The sequence below is a fragment of the Ananas comosus genome, linkage group 5 (assembly GCF_001540865.1).
Source record: "Ananas comosus cultivar F153 linkage group 5, ASM154086v1, whole genome shotgun sequence".
Classification (NCBI taxonomy): Eukaryota; Viridiplantae; Streptophyta; class Magnoliopsida; order Poales; family Bromeliaceae; genus Ananas; species Ananas comosus.
The window spans coordinates 9,767,354-9,785,406 of record NC_033625.1 but is presented as its reverse complement, the minus strand read 5'-3'; the positions used below and the strand labels follow the sequence as shown (position 1 = coordinate 9,785,406).

General features: G+C 38.6%; 1 protein-coding gene across 2 annotated transcripts in view; it reads right to left on the bottom strand.

Moving 5' to 3' along the window:
* The window catches only part of LOC109709993 (peptidyl-prolyl cis-trans isomerase CYP71), a 32,437-nt gene continuing 19,062 nt past the window's right edge, over positions 4,679-18,053 (bottom strand). Inside the window, exons 4-15 of one of the 2 annotated variants that reach the window (XM_020232401.1) lie at positions 16,546-16,785; positions 16,327-16,448; positions 15,797-15,872; positions 9,168-9,299; positions 8,902-9,078; positions 8,552-8,659; positions 8,170-8,279; positions 7,687-7,819; positions 7,320-7,543; positions 5,839-5,992; positions 5,609-5,708; positions 4,679-5,270 (exon numbers count right to left, since the gene is read on the bottom strand). In XM_020232401.1, coding sequence (XP_020087990.1) covers positions 5,625-5,708; positions 5,839-5,992; positions 7,320-7,543; positions 7,687-7,819; positions 8,170-8,279; positions 8,552-8,659; positions 8,902-9,078; positions 9,168-9,299; positions 15,797-15,872; positions 16,327-16,448; positions 16,546-16,785 — 1,560 coding nt within the window. In that variant the 3' untranslated portion in view covers positions 4,679-5,270; positions 5,609-5,624. The remainder of the gene's footprint in view (positions 5,271-5,608; positions 5,709-5,838; positions 5,993-7,319; positions 7,544-7,686; positions 7,820-8,169; positions 8,280-8,551; positions 8,660-8,901; positions 9,079-9,167; positions 9,300-15,796; positions 15,873-16,326; positions 16,449-16,545; positions 16,786-18,053) is intronic. The other variant, XM_020232402.1, reaches the window with a different exon arrangement.

Below are 18,053 nucleotides of genomic sequence, written 5' to 3'. Positions count from 1 at the left end.
CGGATTGAAACTCTTGAAGGTCATGAGGGCTATCAAAGCTCGCTCGCTCTCCGCTTGCATTTTCGCATAGCCACGGGCCGGATTGCTCGACCCAGACAGAATGGTCTCCGCCGCAACTCCCAGTTGCACATGATGGGCCGCAACTGGTGCAGTTACCAATTGCTTCACAGTCTCTTGGAGTCTCTTAATCTACTCCCGGCGTAGCGCAGCCTCCTGCTGTCGCTACACCACATCAGCTTGTTGCCTCATCACCCCAACAAGTGAGGCCAACTGTTCATGGAGCTTCGAGTCTCCACTCGCTCCAGATTACTCAAGGACTCCACTTGGCCCATCTCGCACCGATCTTAATAAAGATCGCCTACGCGGTGCCATTATTCCCTGAAACATGACAACTCGGTCAATCCTCAACCTTCTAGGTCCAGTACAAGACTAATTCAGACACAGACTCAAATCAGGCGAAAGTCACGCAAGGGAGCCTATTCTCATAACTAGGTTTCATGTTGTGCGCGCCCAATATGAACACACTCGGTTGAGAATAAACTATACCTTGAATCTATCTCTAACATCCTTTTTAGAGGCATGTACACACGACCCAATCAATTCACCTTTCGCCGCAAGTCACAAGTTCTCGTCTCTCACAAGCCTAAGTCCTTATGGTAAACTATTTTAGGGTCTCCTAGGTCCATCTAAACTATTTCTATGCTCTGATATCACCCTATCTGTCATGCCCCAAGAACCGCCACTTTGGTCGGATTTGGCGCGCTGACAGACCGCCGAACGGACAGAGTTTTTCCTGTCCGCCCTAGGCATCACAATCGGTACAATTCAAGTAGTTTCAAACAGGAACAGAATTCATACACATATTGCATAAGAAAGGCATCATAAATATAAATACTAAGCTATTACAAGCATTCATCACATTACATTGGCATTCTTTTCTTCCAAATACAATCAACTTTATTATACTTTGTTTCTTTCTTTCTTTCTTTCTATACCCTAAGCTATCTTGACTCAGGGTAAATCTATCTCTGGTCTCAAGTGATAGGGCGTCATCTATTGAGCTATGCCCTTTCCACGCGCCGCCGCGCCGCTCACGTGTGGACCTGAAAAATATGGGGGTGAGAACTATAAACATAGTTCCCAGTAGATACGACCACCCAGGGAAAGAGCTCGACCCATCAAGTCCAAAGGAGGCAACATAAGCAAGTTAGTCCAATATATACAACATATAACTGTAAACAACTAACAAACATCATGCTTATGCCTCAACTAAATGCAATATGAAATCCATACAAGTAGATCTATCATTTCTACTTTCTATTTCACTATCATTGCATAATCCAATCCACTCCTAAGGTTTTTTTACCTTAGCCAAGCTATGCCATTCGACTCGGTCTTGAGTCAATCATCAGCGGACTACCGCTCACATCCAAGCCTCCTGAGGAGAGGGACATGCCATGAACCTCAGCCTTCAATCAACACACCAAGGCGCCCGACGGGCGGCAAAAAAGCTGCGTATACCCGCGGTCAGGGATCCCCTAGTGGAAGAGGAACATGCCACATACACCCCAGCGCACGAAGATTCTTCCGGTGGGAAAGGAATATGCCACATGCACCCGTGGCCAAGAATCTTCCACAGTCACAACCCTCGAGGTTCTTGCGGTGGGAGAGAGGAACATGCCGCCGCATGCACCCACGACCAAGAACTTCGACGGTCACAAGTCCTGGGATTTCTGGAATCCACTTTCCAAGTCTCAAGGGTTCAACATTTACCCTAAATTGTCAACCTCTCTAGGTTTATGTTCATATGTCTAACCTACGTTCAATGACACTAGGTTCATTGACATTCCAATCCAAGTAGTCTTCCTACCACTATATTTTTCCAACCTAAGTTCAATGAAACTGGATTCAATACCCAATCATGTTCTTTCTTTATCCTAGTTGTCCACACCTAGGATTCATAATTCCATGACATTTAAGTCCTTGATTTCACACTTGTCGAGTTCTCTAATCTCTCCTAGAGTTAATCGACCTATATTATTATCCACACTAGGCATATATATATATATATAATATATATAGAGAGAGAGAGAGAGAGAGAAGAGAGAGAGAGAGAGAGAGAGAGAGTCGCGACTGCTATACTATCGATAGCACGCAAGCACTTGGTGCTATCAAGTTTTCTGCCGTTAGATTAACCCTTTTGATTATTTTTACCTCGTTAGATTATACTATTCAACCAACACCCCACTCAGCCTAGGGCGGCCACATCATCCTAACCGAACATCTTTTAATCCAAGGGCGGAAGACTTAATAGCACAAGTCATTGTGCTATTAATAGTATTCCCAGCCTATTCTATATATATATATATATATATATATATATGAACCTCATATGCCTATATCATCATCCAATGGTAGGTAACATCATCTAACAACATATGATTTAAGCATTCATATTTACAGCATATAACCTACCATTATGTACATGCATCAACAATAATACCATATTTTACTCTTTTGATATGGAAGCTATCTAGTCACTTCGGTGAAGCACAAGCCATCTCACAAAGCTTCCTAATTGCTTGTAGACACTTAGGCCAACCTCTTGAATCTCCAAGCTTGCTCCCAAGCTTTCCTTGCCCTATACAGGAGACCCATTCGTTACCATTTTCGACCTGCTAAATGATTTTTTCTTTTGAAATCAAGTTGCCCCACATGATTTTCTAACCCTCAATTAGGGTTTTAAAGGGTTAAAACATTTTTAGAACCCTCCACAAGCAAATCCCTCTTTCAACCTAGGGTTTACCAAACTTCATGGTAAAACCCAATTTCATTTGCTAATCTCTACAATTTGTAGCCTAAATTAGCATAGGGTTTGATAGAAATTTATTTAGAAGGTTTAAACCCAAAACCCTAGCTTAAAACCCCAAAACTCACCTCGAGTCGAAAGCACTCCGAGCCACCAAGCGCCCGAGAGCTCGATTCACCGCTTCTCCGAGCTTCCCGAGTTCGATCTCCACCAAGATCTCTAAATTGGAGAAGGAGAAGAAGAGAGTGAGAGAGATGAGCTCCTCTCTCCCTCTCACTGTGCGTGTGTATGTGTTTTGCAAAGAAAAGGGGAAGGGCACCCTTTTATATAAGCCCCCACATGAAATTACGAAAACACTCCTCAAAATCAGCATTCTGCAGAGCTGAGGACCGGTACTCGGGTTCGCATACCGGTGCTCGGGCATCCAGTTCCGGTACCCAATTTCCAGTACCTCAAAACCCAAACGTTGGATTCTCAATTTTCTACTGCGTACCGGTACTCAGTTTTCAGTACCAGTACCCAATAAAAACTCAGTACCGATACTCAGATTTGATTCCTCAAAACCCAAGAGCTCATTTTTCTCATTTTGTATTGCGTACCGGTACACAGATTCAAGTACCGGTACTGAATAGAAAATTTGCCACTTTGACAGATTTCAGCCTTTGGAGCCCATTTTCACACCCGATTTGCGCCGAAAACACTCGAATACTCTCCAAACTTCGCCGGAACTATTTTACTAGCTTTTTAAGCTAATTCCCACCAAAACTTCATGATTGTAGAAGTTTGGAATATTACAATGTGTTTCATGTTTCAATGCTCCCGAAGTATGTTTTTGACTCAACTCAAGTAGTGGACTTCATACCATTGGAGCTACAAAAAGATCTGAGTTTTGAGGAGCACCCCGATCTTAGCTAGCGAGGTGAATAAACTTCAGAATTGTGATATCCCTTACATGAAAGTGCTTTCCAATAACCACAAGGAGCGCGAAGCCACTTGGAAGCTGGAAAGTACGTCGTGGGAACATTATACCCATCTTTTTCAAATCGATGTTTGAGGTGCTTGACTTCTAATTTTTTGACTAAACAACTCCTTTTAGGAGGGGAGGATGTAGCACACTGAACTTCAGTAAATTGCGAAATTCTAGTGAAAGGAATAGCATTCTATACTATTCTGAGAGTTTGGTCTGAGTTTAGCAAGATTGAGAGCATTTTCAAAGCTTAAGTAGTGTGAAAACAGACTCCGGAAGTCAAAATCTACAAAAGTTGCAATTTTGACAATTACGTACCAATACCGAGCTTGGGTACTGAAACTCTGTTGCGTATTTGTTTGGACAACTTTTGGATTTTGCGAAACTCGACCGGTACCGATACTAATACGACTTGTACCGATACAGATACACGTGGTATCGGAACTCAATAGAAGTCTGAACAATCCAGCGTTCGGATTTTGTGGGACTGAATTTGGGTACCGGAACACTTGAGTTGTGTACACTCTAGTTCGCGTCCTGTACTCAATGACACAGAACTATTTCGCACGAATTATAATTTCTAAGGTTTCGGAACCTTTGGGGATATTGTTACCATAAGTAAAATACCACTTCACCTCTCTTTTGGCCCATTATGGCTGTAGTAAGAGAGAGAGAGGTGAGCTCCCTCCTCTTTCGTTGGGTTTTCTCCTCCAACTTCATCTAATCCTTGAATTTTCTTACTCTTCATCCGGTCAATTTTCTGCAGCCTGTAGCAAGAGAATTCCGAGAGCAGAAAGATCTAGAACTACCGCAACCCCACCGCAGTCCAGAGCGAAAACTGATCAACATCACCAAAACCAAATAACAAAGTAATATAAATCAACTGTAATTGCTAATTCTAATTAGTGTACAATCATATAACAGTTATTATTAATTGTTAGCAGATTACAACGGCAAAACAAAGAGAAGAAAACAATCCGCCTTTTGAAAAAAAAAAAAAAAACACTGATGACGGTCCAACGTGTAGTGGTACTACGAAGGAAATAAAGCTGCAATGATCCAGCATCTTCATTGCAATATTGATGCAGATCATATTAGCTTAAGCATTTTGCTCTATTATAAGCACAATAACCTTTCTCGTCCATCAACAAAGTGCCCAGATTTTCCATGCACAAGTTAACATCAGCGATCCCCATCTCCATTCCATCAATCGAGTTGTTACAGATGCAGTGAACTGCAACTTTACCCCTACAACAGAAGTTGTCATTTGGCCCACTGCATGCTACAGAAAGTGTCCATGCTAAAGAAATGCCCTAAATTGCCAAAAGACTACTCAGCCATTGATACAGGGAATAGAGTTCCATAATCATACGTGTATGCATTTACAAGACAAAGCGCTACAGAGAAACTATATAGAGGGTCAACTGATAAAACGTCAGCCTAGTATTAACACCTCGGAGACATGGTAAAGCAAAGTACTGGAATAAGTAGCCCCTGCACCCAAAAACACAAAAAATAAGAAATAAGAAAATAGCACCTCGGCATGCCTAAACAGCTCAGCAAGTCAAATTTGCTCCTGAGAGAATAAAATTAAGAGATCCAAAAAATGAGGCAGCTTTGATGTTTAATTCTCATTTTCGTAGCTTGCATAATGCCATTCTGAGTTCCAGGTCATCATTATAACACAACTAACTAAAATATCAAACACTTGTAATAGCTCATCATATAACATAGGTAAAATTTAAGCTAAACAATTTACATTCTGACATTTAAATGTACCTGAGTATTCTTAGAAAGAAAAAAAGAAAAAAGAAATGCAAGTGAAGCAGCACCTTCCGTGAAAAGGCTTCAGGACTTGGGAACTGTAACATTCAGGATCTTTACATCCTGATAGGGTTTATCATTCCTGTCCGTCTTTACCTTCTCTATTGCCTATAGTGCACAAATAATGTCAGAATTAAAAATTCAGAAAATTCCATCAAACAGAAAGAGAAATAAGAAAATAAAATGTTCATTTTAGTGAAAAAAAATCAGAAAATAAAACAAAAGTTCTCAAAATCACCTGAACAACATCCATTCCTTTCACAACTCTACCAAAAACAGTGTGTTTATTATCCAGCCAAGGAGTCGCCACAGTGGTGATAAAGAATTGAGAACCATTTGTATTAGGTCCAGCATTTGCCATTGACAATGTAAATGGTCTGTCATGCCTTAAGCTGCAGGTTTTAGTAAGTTTTCTGTGAGCAGAGTTGCACAATACTAGTCGAGCATAGCTACAGGTCATCACTCTCAACAAAATGCTATTGCTATGAACACATAAAGGTAGTATAGAAACCACATGCAGCCAAAAACCATATAAAGCACATGGACAAATGTGATTCCATGTGAATCCTAACTTTGTTTATGCATCTTCTTTTTAATTCTTTGACAAAGAAACCTTTCACAGAAAGGTCATTTAATGTCAGATAAAACACATTATCCAAAGCAATTTGAACAAGAGAACTTATCAAAAGCTAGTATAAACATTGCACATTAATAAGATAGTGCTTTTTTTTGTGGATAGTTTTATAGTTATTAAAAACTGAAAAATTATGGAGCCAACTCAGTTAATAACATTAGTGAGAAGACAAATTAATTGGATTACTGATTAATTATTTGCAAATACACCTTCAATGACTGGAGAAAACTACCTGGAAGAGCATCTACCAGAGTCAAGAATTACCAAGCCATTAGAAAATATGCAACCATTCTAGATTCTCCCATTCAACACAGTGATTCATTTGTAGAAAAGATAAAGGTACTGATTTCTCTAAAATATGTAATGATTTCTTTTCTATAAGTTTGCTCTTCTGCCTGCAGTTTTGTTTATAGAGAAATCCCTAATCTCCTTATTAAGAATAACCATCTATTTGCCTTTTAAACACTAAACATGGCATATCCTATTTGTCGAAATATGATTAAAAAAAGAAAATCTAGTCATAAACTGATTTGGCATTGGGCATCTAATGATTGTTTGTTATGATAAAATATATGTTATTATATTGACCGAGATTCTACCTGTGGTACATATAAACTAAATTAATTACTATAGTTTAATTTACATACAATTTTACTTTGCATAAAAATAAATGCATGTCCGTACACAACGCATTCATGTGGTGCTAGGGATGTAAACAGTACGGATCCGGAGGCAGGAGGGACCCCCCACCTCCCGTCCCGTTTTCTTGGTGGGTTGGAAGAGATCCGGGATGGGTTGGGTCTGATCCTATTTTTTGCCCCTACTTGCCGTTCCATTTGAAGCGGGGAGGGGCGGGGCGGGGCGGAAGAGAATTTTTGGCAGATCGGGGAGGGTCGAAGGAAAGAAGGGATCTCCTGTCTTCCGCTCCATTTCTTAGCAGATCAGGGCATGTATTTTTTTTTTCCCTTTTTTCTTGTTTTTGGCTCCCTCTTACTGCCCCATTCGGAGATTGAGGTGGGATCTCCAGCAACCCGGATCCATTTGCATCCCTATGTGGTGCATACAAACAAGATCTAGGATTTTACCTTTTATGGAACTCATCTTCAAATTCCCTTCCCCATATAGACTGTCCACCAGTACCATCTCCCAAAGGATCCCCTGTCTGAATCATGAACCCTTTGATGACTCGGTGAAAGATTAGATTATCATAATAACCATTCCTACAATGAGTTGTGAAGTTCTCCACAGTTTTTGGGCACTCTTCTGGGTATAGTCTCAGGTGAATATCACCCAGAGATGTGTGCAGCACCTGATAAATTCAAAATAATAAGTTATCAAAGACATCGAAAATGACAAGCTGTTTCCATATTTCAAATGTTTCATGTCCCCAAAACTAGGTGTAAGCACAGATGACAGATTGGCACAAATGTTACCAAAAGGCATTTAAGTTACCACACTATCAGGAAGTGATGTCGTGATTGCTTTCCCTAATTCAGATACTGCCAAAAGCTCCTCAGGAGGTGGCTTTTCATTGAAGACATCTCTACCCTTGGTTGCATCTTCAGGCTCCTCGGGCTCTCTCCGGCTGTTTTGCAAAAAGCCAGAATAGTAAGAACTAATACCATAATTATAAAAGTGTGTCACAATAATCTTCACATATATCCCGGACAATTGAGTGCAGTGTCACCTTTCTTGAAATTAATAAACACTTCATGCATTGAAGGACCACACTCATTTCTTATTCAGCAAAAACTTCCAAATACCAGTGTACTGAATTTGATATATCAAGGAACTGAAAGTAGATACTACTCATGATGAATTGTTATGTGGTAGCATCAGATAAACAATTAAACATATCATTAGAGATGTTGAAGTTATAACAATGGAAGCATCAATAGACTTATTACATATCATTACAGATGTTTAAGTTCATACCTGAATAAATAGATCCGATGTTTCTTAAAAGCACAACATAGAAGCGTAGGATCCGTTAAAGGCTCTTTGCTCTCATTGACATTGGCAGCTGCTGTGGGGATCTTTCTGACCTTCTTATTACTTTTATCACCTTGGGACAAGGCAATTCTTAAAAACCTATCATTGTTTTCCACTTTCCCTAGAATTCGAGCAACCTTATTTGTATGCAAATTCACAATCTGCAGAAATAAAACAGAGAGTTAACAAAAAAAATATTATGAATTAATAGATAATGCAACCTACACAGGTAAAATAAAAAAATAAAATAAATAAAAAAATAGAAAATAAACAAAAAAAGGGGAAAAAAAGAGTGGAAAGTTATCATTAGGAAACTGTNTCTGACCTTCTTATTACTTTTATCACCTTGGGACAAGGCAATTCTTAAAAACCTATCATTGTTTTCCACTTTCCCTAGAATTCGAGCAACCTTATTTGTATGCAAATTCACAATCTGCAGAAATAAAACAGAGAGTTAACAAAAAAATTATTATGAATTAATAGATAATGCAACCTACACGGGTAAAATAAAAAAATAGAAAATAAACAAAAAAAGGGGAAAAAAAGAGTGGAAAGTTATCATTAGGAAACTGTCCATCGCATAGATATCTACTCTTGTACCAAGAAAGCAGCACCAAGTTTGCAGGAAGTATGGTAATACAATATAGCTGTTGATTAATAGCAGATTCTGCTTACTTTAATGCCCAAAAGGGTAGCATAAATAAGAAAGTTGCAACTCTCATCGAAAACAGCATTTGGTTGTGGAGCATGTTCTGTTTTTTCTATTTCCTTCTCAACAGCCATCCTTCGTCCAAAATCAATTGCTTCAAGACGGTATAAAGGAACATCACTTCTTTGTAGATCTTGGGCCACCTATCGGCAATAAAGTCAAGTTACAAATATCTGAATTTCAATTATTATAGAAAAGAGAGCTTTCTCTCAGATTTTCTTTTCTAATTTACCTCAAGAGACTCGTCGTATACACGCCTTAGTTTACCAGTTTTAAACCAAAATACGCGAATCCGGCGATCGGGAGAAGTTACAGCAAATTGACGGCCGTCGTTACTCACCTGAACAACAAAGAGTCCATCACACTCCATCACACCATGTATGTATACAATGGAAAAATACGCACAAGATGTTAGGTAATGTGGGTAAACAAAACGAAAGATAAAATTAAAGGCCATAGGTAGATAGATATATAGTATATAGGTAGAGCGCACACGTGCACGAGAGAGAGAGAGAGAGAGAGAGAGAGAGAGGAGGGCAAATAATAAAGGGGAAGGTAGCAAGACAACTAAATTTATTATTCCAACAGTCATATAATCTTACAAAATCTACTTACTAACAAAATGCACCAAATTTGAGGGGGGGGGGGTGGAACTTTCATGAGTGGCCAAGAAAATGATAACAAAATAACTTGCACGATAGTGCGCATATCAAGTATTTGTTGGTACCAAGAACTGCGTGCCAGTGGCACAAGAAATGCCATTGGCACGACAAGGCACAACAGCACTATTTGTGCCAATGTTGGCACAGAGCTATGTGCCAGAGGCAAGCAACTTACACAATTGCACAGGCTTTTTTTATCAGTATTACATGGAAAAAATAGTATCTTAGAGTGCTATAATGCCTCTGATACCTTTAGGATTAGTTCAAGTATTAATATTTTACAAAGTTTAGTACACCGAGAATCAAGGATTTAAGTGCCGTGGCACGTGGTCGTGCTGGAAACTTGCCGGCACGGTACGGCACGGTGCGTGCCGAGCCGTGCCATGCCGATGCGTGCCGGTCAAAAAAATTCTTATATGCCGACACATAATAGCATGAAATATTTATTTTCTTTAGCAACAAAATATTCTAACTATTTATTATATCTTTTTCTCACATCTTTTGAACTTTATTGAGGAAATTACTTACTAATTTAAAGAATAGAGGGTTTTGAGTTGTGCCATCGGTACGGAGTCTGTATCGTGCCGGTATCTTGTTGGCACGGTACGGCACGACACGGGCACTTAAAACCTTGCCGAGAATAGTCCAAGTGTTAATATTTTATAAAGTTCAGTATACTAAGAATAGAATCATAGATATCTTAATAACTCGAGAATGTCAATTTACCGTCTTAAAGTACATTCATGACAATGAAATTAAAGTCGCACTTGGATAAAAATTTACAGGAAGCTAAGTGTCACGGATGCGGGGGACACCCCCCGTGTCCGCATCGGGCACAACACATGTCTATGGCGTGTTCCTTTAAAAACAAATGAAAGGATCCATTAAAGAAAAAGAGTAAAAACAAATAACGGAAAAAATTTAAAAATAATCACCTACCCAACTACCCTCCTCTCATCTATCTCTGATTCTCCATTCTCCATGCTCCAAGAGATCNTGTCTATGGCGTGTTCCTTTAAAAACAAATGAAAGGATCCATTAAAGAAAAAGAGTAAAAACAAATAACGGAAAAAATTTAAAAATAATCACCTACCCAACTACCCTCCTCTCATCTATCTCTGATTCTCCATTCTCCATGCTCCAAGAGATCCTCTCTCTATCTCTCTCTCTCTCTTGCTCGTTAGCTCACTGTCTGAGTCTGTAGATACTTCGCGATTTATCTTCTAAATGGACCCCTCGCCGCACTCTCTATTCGTCTTTAGAAAGTTTGGTTTTCACCTTAACAATAGGATTTTGAAATTTATAAATTTTTTTTACTCTCTCTCTCTTGCACACACCCGCTAGCTCACTGAGTCTTTAGATAGTTTAGGGTTTATATCTTCTAAAGGTCCTCCCCCCTCCCTCTCTCTTCTCACAATTTCAAATAGAATTTTGAAATTTTTAATTTTTCATTTAGGATATTTACTTTCCAAGAGGTACTAACCCCCTCTCTCTTAGACCGTCTTTAGATAGCTTGGAGTTTATCTTCTAAAGGTAAACCCCACTCCTCTCACAATTTAGATAGGATTTTGAAATTTTTTATTTTTTATTTAGAATTTTTACAGTCCAACTAATTATTTTTTTTACTTGCTTTCTTAAAAATAATTTTATCTAATATCTTACAATTTGTCATTAACTATTGTTTTAAATTAGATTTGCATTCTTTTAGTCTCATAAAAGCACAATTAGTTTAAATTAGGGTTATATTATTTGTGGGTCGATAGATATTTTGTCATTGATTGTTATTGTTATTGTATGGTGGAGAGCTTTCCTTAATTACATGAACTATCAACAAGAATCGTATTAACTTTCATTCGTATGAGAAATTGTTACGACATATTTAGTATCTTATGCTATATTAGGATACTGTATATATAGTAGGATTATATGGTATAGTATATAGAATAGGTTTATATGGTATGTAATCCTAGTTATATCATTATTATAGTAGACATTGTAACTATAGTAGACTTATCTCGTGTACTATATATTTTCCTCAATAGAACCCATGAGGATGTGCTCTTTTGCCCTTCTATCAGAAATATAGCCATATTTTCACAAAATATATATTTCAACATGAACTCAGCTAGAGTACTATCAACAGTATGTGAATAGTGCATACCATAGACTTTTTAGCCCTTGGATGCCTCGAAATTACCCCTGGTACTATTACAAGAATGGATCCAAGGTTAAAAGTCTATTTATATAATAGGCACTATTCACCTACTATTAATTATATATCCCAACTAGATTCTTTTATACATAATAACTATATATTGTTATACTAAAAATATAATATTCACTGCTAGTACGTCCGCGCGCACTGTAGGCCTTATAAGTGCGCCCCACTCTCCTAGGGCCGTGCTCTCTGCCCAGCGGCGGTGCTCTCCTTGCCTAAGTCCCAAACTTCCCTTCTAACGTTTCGTGCTCTGCCAGACCTCCATAATCACCGTCCCACATCGACCCTCCGAAAGCCTCGTCGTGTCTCGGCCTCCCAATCTAGCATGGCACAGGTGGACGTGTCGACGGCGACACGGACAAGACCATGTCCACACATGAGCAATCACGGATTGGTGTGTCCCGCGGGCTCCTTGCCTCTCGCAATCAACCACTAAAGAGGCCATCCTTCTTAGTCCTGTGCTCATTCGTATCTTTAGGCCATCCTTTTTAGTCCAGTGCGTTGCGTGTGCCATCTACCCGGCTCTGCAGGAAGTCAACGTACCCTATGTGCTAGTTCACCTCCCCACCTCGAGCGGGAGGCACAACCACAATGTGGTCGTTGCGCACACCTTAACGACACAACCCTTGGGCCCCGTGCTAGCTGAGCTCCTAAAGTATCGCAAGCTCTCGCAAATGCGACAGGCTTCGGGGACTTCGGCCCTCGGCCCGAACCTTGGTCGGTCATTAAGCCACCCTCGTCGAGACAACGATCGATCCACCGATGGGCCCCCTTCGCTCCCTGCAGGCGGTCGGGCGCCTTGACAGCACCCGCATCGCAAAGGACGTGCTACCCGGTTAATCCTCACAGCAGTCATATGCTTGTCTCAAAGTTTATGCCATAATGTGTAATATGAATTAATTTAGACTATGAAACTGCAAATGGCTCATTAAATTAGTTATAGTTTGTTTAATAGTACCTGCTACTCGGATAAGCGTAGTAATTCTAGAGTTAATACATGCAACAAACCACGACTTCCAGTAGGGATGCATTTATTAGATAAAGGGTGGGCTTTGCCCACGAACCGATGATTCATGATAACTTGATAAATCGCATGGCGTTCGTGCTGATGACGCATTAAAATTTATGCCCTATCATCTTTTAATGGTAGGATAGGGGCCGACCATGGTGGTGACGGGTGATGAAGAATAAAGATTCAATTCTAGAGGGGGAGCCTAAGAACGGTTACCATATTCAAGGAAAGCAGAAAGTGTGCAAATTACCCAATCTAGACACGGGGAGGTAGCGACAATAAATACCAATACTTGGCCCTTCGGGTTAAGTAATTGGAATGAATACAATATAGGATCCATTATAGGTCAAGTCTAGTGCCAACAACCACGATTATTCCAACTCCAGTAGCATTTATTTTAGTTTCTGCAGTTAAAAGTTTGTAGTTAAACCTCGGGATGAGTCCGCCGGTCTACCCTCAAGTGTGCACCAACAGCCTTGCCCCTTCTGCCGGCAATGCGCTCCCGACTTAACTGATCGGATCGTGCATCCAGCACTATTACTTGAAGAAATTAGAGTACTCAAAGCCAAGGATTTAAGTGCCACGGCACGGGGTCGTGCCGGAAACTTGCCGGCACGGTACGGCACGGTGCGTGCCGAGCCGTACCGATGCGTGCCAGTCAAAAAAATTCTTGTGTGCCGACACAAAATAGCATGAAATATTTATTTTCTTTAGCAACAAAATATTCTAACTATTTATTATGTCTTTTTATCACATCTTTTGAACTTTATTGAGAAAATTACTTACTAATTTAAAGAATAGAGGGTTTTGAGCTGTGCCATCAGTACGGGGTCTATATTATGCCGGTATCTTGTTGGCACGGTACGGCACGGTGGATACGAGTACGACCCTAATTCTTTTGCTTTATTATTGCTTCGAAGATGATGTATTCGATCTAAATCTGGCTAGAACATATCACAAGCGAATCAATAATAGCTAGTAGTACATAGACGTCTAAACCACCCACGCAATCAATTACATAGAACTTGTTTTCAAATTAAACAAAAAAGAAAAAAATTTATGGTTCCCAACAAGATCTTAATAAATGCAATTAGTTGCCTAATTAAGTGAGATATCAACACATATGGTTATATATTATCTTGAGACAGTCAATATTGGGGGGGAGAGAGAGAGAGAGATTTATATGATAAGTATAACTCATCTTATGCAAATCTACATGGGAGTTGTTTTCAATAATGCATAAAAAAGAAAATGATAGAAATTTCATGCCATTTTTTATGGTTCCCAACAAGATCTTAATAAATGCAATTAGTTGCCTAATTAAGTGAGAAATCAACACATATGGTTATAAGATTATCTTAAGACAGTCAATATTAGGGGGCGAGAAAGAGAGAGAGAGCGCTTTATATGAAAAGTTAAATTACAACAAAAGCGGTGTATAGCGACACCTTTAAATTTCGGTACAGGTAAAAAAAGTGCTGCTAGTTAAATTACCGACACTTTTAAAAAGTATTGCTATATGTCAAGTCGCTAGGTATATAGTGACATTTAAAGAGTGTCGGTATAAGCTAAAAGAGTGTTGCTAATTTACCAACACTTATTTAAGTATTTAGCAACCGCCGGAACTCTACCTCGTTGACTGCAGTAACGGAGGAGGAGGAAAGGGAAGGGCTTTTCGTCTAGGATTTAAGTGGATTGAGTGAGAAAAGAATGGGAGATGGTAATCGATTTTTTTTTTTTCTTTTCTGTTTGTAATTGGGCCGAATGGGCTGGGTGGGATGGGTTGAGTAGTACTACCTTTTATTTTTGTTGGATTGGGCTTTATATTTAGGCATTAGAAGGTTTTTTTTTAAGTTTTGGTATAAATGGGACATTTACATAAAAATGTCCCAAACATGTGTCCCTATAACCTAATTTTGTTGTAGTGGCCTCACCTTATGCAATTCTAAATGTGAGTTGCTTTCAATAATGCATAAAAAAATGATAGAAATTTCATGCCATTTTTTAGGTGTTCTTTTTTATTCCTGAGTTTTTGCTCAAAGCAAGCCCACACTCTATATACATTAGCATAGAATAACATCATAAGATTCTAGTCCTATTGTGTTGGCCTTCGGGATGGGAATAATGATTTACAGGGAGAATCGGGGGCATTTGTATTTTATAGTCATAGGTGAAGTATTTGGATTTATGAAAGACGAACCGATGCGAAAAGCATCTGCCAAGAATATTTTTCTTTAATCGAGAATGAAAGTTGAGGGCTCGAAGACAAGCAAATACCGTCCAGTCTCAACCAAAAACGATGCCCAATAGGGATCGACAGATGCTGCTTTTAGGACTCTGCCTCTTTATGAAAAATTAAATTCTTTGGATTCCCAAGGGAGTATGGTCGCAAGGTTGAACTTAAAAAAACTAACGAAAGGGCACTAAGCGTGGAGCCTACATCTTACTTTGACTCAACACGACAAACTAACCTGGTCCGAGCATAAAAAGGGTTGACAGATTTACCAGGTCCAAACATAATAAGGATTGACAGACTGAGAACTCTTTCTTAATTCTATAGGTGTTGGTGCATTGTCATTCTAATTATGCAATGGAAACCACTAATTGCTCCAGAAGTCAATAAAGCTACAAGATCTACATGTTTTAAGTTAAAAAAAAAAAAATCCATTTTAAAACCTTTTCACGCAAAAAAAAAACTCAAAAATAGCCCAAAAAGTTACTAAAAAGGACATGTTTTGGATACCGTTCGGCATAACCCTATGCCGCGTGCCAACATGGCCTCAACATAATGCAACACAGGCGGCACAAGCAATCCTTGGTTGGCACAAATAAGGAAATGACAATGCATCACGGCAATAAACTAACAACAAAACTAGACATCGATAGAGGAACTTCTTTGTGTGCAGCAGATAAAAAAAACCAGGAAGATGTTGACAAAGGCAAGAAACAAGAGAAGTCAAGCATATTACCTCAATTGAAGAGACAGTGGTCTTGCACTTCACAAGTTCAAAGAGATTTGTATCTGTTTTAAACTTGAAATTCACACTGCATGAAGTTCACAATGACAAATATCAGACAGCAGTAAAGAACCCAATATCTACTCAAAAAGAAGAAGATTATTACCCTATACTGAAAAGGAACTGCATCATTTCGACTACATGCAGATAAAATAACCATTAAAACTTTATATTCTAACAACAAGATATTCCAACAAAATGTAATCCATCCATCTTTGCCGGCTAATAAGCATAAAAAAAAAAAGTTTTAAAACAGAAATATTTAATCTGAAGTTCTGAACAATTTTTGTAGTTAATTTTCAAATGTCATATATAATTTGTTTGTTGATGCGGATCTTTATAAATTAGTCCCTCCTTGCATATCTAACCTCCTCATATAGAAACATGAAAACATCTAAGAACACCACTTCGATACAAGAATATATGTATAACTCGAATTAGGCAAGGAAAAACAATGCATAATGATGGTAAGAGATCAGTACCTATTTTCTGGAAAATTCAGTGTCAAGGGAGACCAGTATTCTAGGATCCCCTTCGCATCAGCTGATATTACAACATCATACACTGGATTGTACTTCATAACTTTTACTGGACCCATGTGAATCTGCAGGCATAAAAGAAAACACGAAGCATAAGATCATAAGCTTGGGAGAACACCATGTTTTCTCAAGAATACAGAAACGAAGATAAGGACAAGAAACCTCTCTTGAAGTAATTGGCTCGTTTGAACCAGAATGTGCATCATATATGTGAACAAAACAGGAATTGCGGTCACTAATCGCAAGCTTGGCTTTGACATCCCCTTGTCTATAAACCCATTCAACCGCCCCAGCAACAAACGGAAGGCGCATCATGACCATCATGTCATAGTTGACAACATCATATATCTTCACAGCTCGATCATTAGAGACTGTACAACAAAGTAAGCCATCTGCACTGACCTGCATAGCAAAACTACACGATAATTTGGAACTGCTTATGCCATCCCCATATAGAGCGTTTTACATCAAAGAAAATCAACCAAAAAAATGGCACATAGATGAGACGAGACTCATAATATTTTACAATGTGCTAAAATCCTTTTCCTCACATTGTACAGCCCCTTAAAGCATAGCAATTCTACGTTCCATTACATTTGAAAATGAAGTGATACTTACAGTGAGCAGCCTAACGTAAATGTTCACAAACAAAGTTGTGAGAGTACAAAGTGCAGCTTTAAGGAAGACAACAGCCATTTTGTAGTCAAGGAACCAATACTTCGCCTTAACAATGATCAGGTTACAATTGTTTCATAGAAAGGTCAAAAGCACCATGTTGCTTAAAGACTATATATACTCTTCAAATGTAAGAATATTTTGAAAAACAAATGCTTAATCTTACACACCATGTTGCTTATGAAATAGTTGATGTCAATTTAAAATATAATAAATAAAACACATATTCCTTCTCAACATCACTTCGAAAGCACAAAACCAAATTGATAGGCAAATGCTCTTATAGACAATTCCCATATTCAGTTTCTGATTCTCACATGTAATATAATGTTAATGTCCATATCGAAGTTAGAAATACAAAAATTTTAGGGTCAATGAGTTAGTTGAATCTTCAAGGCTCTGTTTGGGCCGAAGTGTGATAGGAAAATATTTCATCTGCTTATTTATATGAAAAAAAGTCGCCCAAATGGCACTAGCTTGTTTAATATATATGATTTTCGCAGTCCCACTGGAAAATGGAGAAGCATATAGAGATATGCTTTTTCCCTAACTCCTTTTGGCCCAATAGCATTAGGCGGCCCTCAGTACCAAGTGGGGCCTAAATCTGTTTAAGAAATGTGAAAGCCGAAACCTATACAAGTTTAACAGTTTTAGACATCAATAGATCTAATATTTTTAAGAGGCCAATTTGTTGTTCATGGTACCTAACGAGCAACCATGGATATGGGTGTTGGTTTTATTGCACTAAGTTTTTGGCCAATTATAGTTAACAAAAATGCATTTTCTTATTAAGATTTAATATTTAATGTTGATTATTTTCCAAAATACAGGTTTGGTTTTCAATAGAAATAGATGAATATACATAGCTTCCAAACTCAAGCAGTTTCATAAGCCATAAAGACGTTGAAAAACGGTTGAGCTTCTTAGTACTAGCAAATAAATCTAGCTATAACTTCAGTTACTTAAGATGAATAGATGATATTATGATTATAATG